The sequence below is a fragment of the Cucumis melo genome, chromosome 11 (genome assembly GCF_025177605.1).
Source record: "Cucumis melo cultivar AY chromosome 11, USDA_Cmelo_AY_1.0, whole genome shotgun sequence".
NCBI classification, from domain to species: domain Eukaryota; kingdom Viridiplantae; phylum Streptophyta; class Magnoliopsida; order Cucurbitales; family Cucurbitaceae; genus Cucumis; species Cucumis melo.
In genome coordinates this window covers 4,906,699-4,913,455 of record NC_066867.1, presented here as the reverse complement: position 1 = coordinate 4,913,455, position 6,757 = coordinate 4,906,699, and the positions used below count along the sequence as shown (strand labels likewise).

Here is a 6,757-nt window from a genome sequence, read left to right as displayed (position 1 = left end):
CCTTGCTCATCTATAGGTAATCTATTTTATCCATAACGTCCATATTAGGCATAACAGTCGTATTCAGTTTACAGTACCGCTCAACCGCGTATACACAATCTACCCAAGAGATTTCCAAACCCTTGGTACCTCCACGACATAATTCATAAAAAGTATCTTGATAACATACTTCAACTTTATATAATATTAAGATTTTCATAATCCATCGGCATTACTATTCCAATTGACAGCACAGCCCATCAACATAACAACAATACACAGAACATCAGGCCATCAGTACCCATCAACAGAACAACTCATTACATATATAATAGTACATAGGCTACAACTAACGATCACGTTATCTTTAATCAGTCAAGAGCATATAAGTGATATGTACTAGTCAAACATGCGTCAATCAATTCAATACAGTTACTATTGCATAATTCCCATGTGGGTTACTACGTTTCCAGTCCCGGTCCGAGGTCCAGTAGTAAGAAATCCCTTACCTGAGATGCAGCTAAAATCTCGTTCAAGTGTGTGTCCAAACGAATCCACCTAAACACAAACATACGGGTTTAACAATGACATCACCACAATCCACAGTACAAAACGCTCAAAAGCAACAACTACCGACTTACCCAAGCAGAGGAGAGTTGGCTTCTACTGCGCTTGCCGTAAAATTCTTGAACTCGAGCGTCACCTTCCCAACACCTTATAGGGATAAACGGATAACCCAATCAATCAGTTCAACATTTTAATCCGACATTTAGACTCTCACTGAATAATGAAAACATTAGAAATTCCTCACATTGTCCTTACCAAGACTCACTGGGACTCGGCACGAACGGACACGACTTAAGTGGCCCGGTGGATCAAGAGATTGGCTTGGAAAATCGACTTGGCTTGGAAGGCAGCTTGGCTTGGCTCTCAACTTGCGACTCGGCTTGACTCAGTTTAGTTATCAGCTCGCAGCTCGGCTCGGCTCGGCTCGGCTCAGTTCGGTTATCGGCTCGGCTCGACTCAGCTCGACTCAGTTCTCAACTCGTGGCTTTTCTTGGTCAGTTCGTGGCTCAGCTCGGCTTGGGTCAGCTTGCGGCTCAACTTGGATCAACTTGCAGCTCAGCTTGGATCGCAGCTCGGCCCAGCTTGGCTCTATGCTCGCGACTCGCGACTCAGCTTGGCTTGCAGCTTGGTTTGCGGGTCAGATTGAAAGAGAGGATGGCTCGGGTCAGGTCAGCTTGGTTCGCTCGGTTCGAATCGCTTGAAATTGGGGCAACCACGAACGGCTTGTTTTTGGGCGTACGACGACAGTAGGCGTTTCGCGACGACGCACGAAGGAGGAGCGACGACCGACTGCTTCGTGGAGAGACGACGAGCAGCGACAGATCTAGCCCCGCATCTCCGTGGCTGTCGCGGCTGTGTTGGCTGGAGACGGGGAAGGAAATGTTGGATGTGGTTGGCGACGGAAAGTTTACAAGGGAGATGGACGCGATCCGCCGGCTGGAGGAGGAAGAAGACGATGGGTGGCTACGGGCGTTGAACAGAAGAGAAATGCTGCTCGAAGGGGACGGTGGGGCTACTCGGGAGAAATAAAAACTGAAGAAGAAAAAGAAGGAGAAGAAGAAACACGGGGGGGGGGGGGGGGGGGGAAGGCGGGAGGGGATTAGGGTTTTGATTTTTAAAAAAAAATTATATATATATATAATAAAATAATAATAATAATAATAATATAATTTATATTATATTATTATTATATTAATTTATACTATATTATAAAAAACAATCATACACTTAAATTTCTTTTTCTTTCCTCTTCTAAACCAACCAAAAATTAACACCGAAAGAATTTTAAATCCCGAAAATTAACATAAAATGTTAAAACTTACCTCGAAATTTGGGGTGTTACATATTGTTTGTTTTAAGTGAATTGTGGTTGGGGCGAATTGTATTTGACGGGATTATGATTAATTATATATATGATTATATAATTAATTGAATTTGAACTTAAAAATTATTATATTGTGAAAATAATATAATTATTTAAGGATATATATTGTTTTGGGAAAATAAAAAGAAGATTTGATGGGAGGAGTTATTGAAGAGAGAGAGTATTTGAGTTTGAAATAGGATTTGGTTTGTTTTGAAGGGAGAGAGAAGAAGTTGGTTTATTTGGAAAAGAATAAGGAAAAAGAAAAGAAAATATTAATAGTTTTATTATTATTATTATTATTATTATTATTATTATTATTATTATTATTATTATTATTATTATTATTATTATTCTCTTAAATAAGCCTCGGTTTACATGGATTACTATTCATCCTTCTTCTTCTTCACAAACCCTAACCTCACAATAAAAAACCCTAGTCGCCCTTTACTCTGTCGTCGCCGCCTAGACTGCCGATGTCCTAGGTGTTCCTATGGAGTCACCGAATACCAGAGATGTTCCTACAGGATCACAGTTTGCGCGTGTTTGGGAACGTGCCGGTTTAGGGGTACTACTTTATAGGACTTTAATAGGAAGTTAATAGACACCTAGCAGGACTAGTAGTAGGTCCCTTATTGAGTATATTTTTATACTCACTCTTTAGTGTTTAATTTTTCAGACAAAGGAAGAGGTAAAGGTAGAGGAAAGTTGTCGAATGACAAGGAGTGACCGTGGCATGCCATAAGGACACGTTTTGCTTCCACAGTTATGTTATTAGTTTTGATTTCAGTATTTTTTGTATTTTTTTTATCACTCTTTTAAAACTAGATAGGGCCCGAACTAGGATTTTATTTGTTTAGATTTATTTCTACCTATAGTGATTTATTTATGATTTGAATGAATACTCGAGGTTTTGATTATAAAAGTTTGTTATTTCCATTTTGATTTAAGAAAGTTTTATTTCTTTTAAGTAGTAATGACCTCAACTTAGTATAAAGAGTTGGGTCGTTACACCCTAAGTACTGAATTTCTCAAATTCCACTAAAATTACACATACACTCACTTTAGCGTGCCAGCCAACGTAATAACTAATAGGATGTCAAAGTAAGGATAGTAGTACCTATTGGAAAGGTTGCTTTTAATAGTTCTAATAACATGTCAATGGATTTGTTACTCTAGCCGTTGAGAACCTTAATATGGATTAACTTAATCAAAAAGTTCAGCAAGGAAAATTCTAAACAACCAAGGTATAGATCATTACGTGCTTCATTTAATAGCTCCTTTTTTGGAAATTTAGGAGTTTGATTTTATAGAATTTTTTAGATGAGGAAATCGATTTTTCGGAAGTCCGAGATCGTTTTCCAATATGTTTTTTTAATCTCAATATGCTATTTTATATTAGCTCATTATATTATGATGTTTCTTTGCTCTTGTTTTTACTTATCTAATTTTCCTATTAAGTCTCATCTTGATTTCTATTTAAAATTTATAAATTTTTCTAATTAAATTTTTCAAAATTTTAAAATCCTTCTCATTTAAAATTTTTTAAATTTTAAAATCCTTTACAAAACTCTTTTTTATTAATCATGTAGGCATTTTTTTCTTCTAAAGTTATATTTTTTTTAATGTTTTTCAAATGTTCAAAATTTAATCTATGATTTCATAAGGTTTCCTAATCAACATTTTTTTAATAGCTTATACCGTTTTTCTTAAACAAAATCTTACGACGGATCTAAAAAATTTAGGAGTCGGATTTCCTATAATTCTTGAGGTGAGGGATCACATCTTTGGGAGTCTAAGATTTGATCCCCAAAGATGTGATCCCAAGAAAAAATGATTTTAAATAATATTTAAAAATAATGTATGATTGTTAGAAGGCTATTCCTATGACAGATTTTGAGAAATTGCACCAATTTCTCACTTTCTTGAGGTAAGAAAATTTTCTTCAATATAGTCTAATTTATTGAATGCTCTCCGCTTATTTTATAAGATCATTACTTTAAATACTGGAGTAACGAGGGGTAAAATAAGACATTATATTAAAAAGAAATTAAAGAATATTTTAAATTCAAGATTTGAAATTTGGCCACAATTTTCTAAACGGGTGTTGTAGGTACTAACACATTCCTTATATACAAATGACTCTCGAACTTAACTCTAATTTTTACAGACCATTAGTTTATGATTTTATTTAAAATTTGTCTTACTTTATTTCGGTGTCCAATCACACCATAAAAAAGACTTGTGGCAACTCCTATTTTGTTTTAAAACTAACCTTTTTGAGGATGTCGGCCACTCCACGTCATCTCAGGCACGTGTCAACAACTAGTTGACCTTTTCTATAGTATCTTGGATTTTTGGTATTGTAGAAAACTTTTTGGAGAAAGATGAAATTTTATGGCTTTTTAGAAGATAAAATAAAATGGATGTTATAGATCTTTTGCCTTTTTTAAAACTTCAAAGGCTAATGACAAAAAATATCATTTAAAATGATCAAACTTGGATGGTATTGGTAGACCTTTCATCCCTAGACGTCGGAGGTTTAATCCCCCACACAACGATACTAAAAAAAGTTTGATTATTTATATCTTAGTGCTTTGTTGTTATATAATAGTATAAGGTTCCATCTCAAAATAAATTGGCAATAAGAGAAGTAACTCATCTTTCTTATAAAGAGTTTGAATGTAATGCCAAAAAAATTAGAGGTATTTTTCTCAACATTATTATCTTATGTTATTAAGATTTTAATTTTGTTGGGTGTTATGTTGTTTTAGTTTGGTGAGAAAGAGAAAAGGAAAAGAAAAAGAAAAGGAAAAAGATATTATTAATAATAATATAATATAATATAATATTTATATTATTATTATTATTATTATAATTTTGGAGGATATGTTATCAGCTTGTGCATTAGAGTTTCCAGGTACTTGGGATTCTCACTTGCATTTGATGGAGTTTGCATATAACAACAGTTTTAAGACTACCATTGGCATGGCACTATTTGAGACCCTATATAGAAAATGTTGCAGATCCCCTGTTTGTTGGGATGAGATTGGTGAGTAGAGATTGATAGGTCATGAATTACTTCAGTCAACTAATGAAGCTATACAAAAAAATTAAAGTACGTATGCAGGCAGCACATGGTAGACAAAAGAGTTATGCTGATGTGAGACAGAAAGATCTCGAGTTTGATGTGGGAGATAAGGTGTTTCTTGAAAGTAGCAACTATCAAGGGTGTTCTACGATTTGAAAAGAAGGGAAAGTTGAGTCCTCGTTTTGTTGGACCGTGTAAGATTCTAGAGCGAATTGGCTCTGTAGCACATCGTTTGATATTACCACCATCACTCTCTGTTGTTCATGATATGTTCCATGTTTTTATGTTGAGAAAGTATGTGGTCGATCCATCTCATGTGGTGGACTACGAGTCATTAGAAATTGATAAAAACTTGAGCTATGAAGAGGAATCAGTTGAGATTCTAGCTAGAGAGGTAAAGATGTTGAGTAACAAAGGAATTGTCTTAGTCAAAGTTTTGTGGCGAAATCACCAAGTTGAAGAGGCTACATGGGAGAGAGAAAATGACATGAGATCTCGTTACCCAGAGTTTTTCGAAGATTAGAACTTTCGAGGACAAAAGTTCCTTAAAGAGGGAAGAATGTAACGCCCCAAAACTTTTAGGTATTTTTCTCAACATTATTATGTTATGTTATTAAGATTTTAATTTTGTTAGGTGTTATGTTGTTTGAGTTTGGTGAGAAAGAGAAATGAAAAAGGACAAGAAAAGGTAAAAGATATTAATCATAATAATCATAATAATAATAATAATAATAATAATAATAATAATAATTTTTTTTTATTATTATTATTATTCTTTAAACACTCATTGAAACACTTGTAAACCCTTCCATCTCTTCTCCTTCATTTTTCTTCTTCAGGCCACCGCCCCCACTCTTCTCTTCTTCTCTGTTCAACTCCGATAATCTTATCCATTCAGCATCCCCCAAGCATGTGTCCTTCGTTGAGTTCTGGTCAGCGTCGTTCACCGTAGCTCCATCTCCAATTCCTATTCGTGAAGTCTCATCTGCCCGAGGTTTTCCACCCTTCGTCCGTTGTGCCTCTCCATCGTTGAAGCCCAGCCATTCACTGTCTTCCTTCTCCGCCCTTCGTCCGTTTCGTCCGCATGAAACCCAGCCACTGTCGCCACGTTTCTCCAAGCCACGTACCACACCCGAGTCGTTTCCTCCATCTTCTAGTCGTGCGCCACACTTGCGCTAGCCTTCCCTCTTCACTTGAGTCGTTTCCCTCACCTAAGCCATGTTCAAGCTGATTTCTTTGTTACCCGAGCTGAGTAAGCTATTTTCTTCCAAGCTAAGCCGTCAATGGATGTAAGTTTTGAGCTTGTAGTTGTTTTCATGAATATTATAAGTGCTATTGTTGGATTAATTAATTTGGGGTTATCATTAGATCCTTGACGACATTGGAACTCGAGTTCTTGGACTATTATATGTAGTTAGAAAGTAGTGATGATTTACACTATTTACTGAATAGATGGTTTGACTATTAAGTGTAGCCTAGATATATTGATAGACCGTACTGTTGACTAAATTGAGATGGTTAGACTATTATGTGTAGCTTAGATATGTTGATGGACTGTACGGTTGACTAAACTTAGATATTTTGACTAGTTATGCATAGAGAATGAATTGTTAGTTTTACATGTGTTTTGATGTGACTGTCATGGACAGTTTAAAATGGACTGAGGGGTAACGTTAGCTTTATCTATGGGGTAGTGTGCCTTGTAGGCACGCTGTCCTACGAGATCACCACATGCTGTTCATCATTTGGGATCACTA

General features: G+C 35.8%; 1 protein-coding gene across 1 annotated transcript; it reads left to right on the top strand.

Annotated features, from left to right (window-relative positions):
* The first annotated feature begins 5,097 nt into the window (after positions 1-5,097).
* LOC107991660 (uncharacterized) lies at positions 5,098-5,523 on the top strand. The gene has a single exon (XM_017046895.2). The coding sequence runs from the start codon at positions 5,098-5,100 to the stop codon at positions 5,521-5,523; it is 426 nt and encodes a 141-aa protein (XP_016902384.2).
* The last annotated feature ends 1,234 nt before the right edge of the window (positions 5,524-6,757 follow it).

Bases quoted from the DNA above. Each gene is read 5' to 3' on its own strand.
- LOC107991660 (XM_017046895.2), top strand. From the start codon at position 5,098: ATGTGGGAGATAAGGTGTTTCTTGAAAGTAGCAACTATCAAGGGTGTT.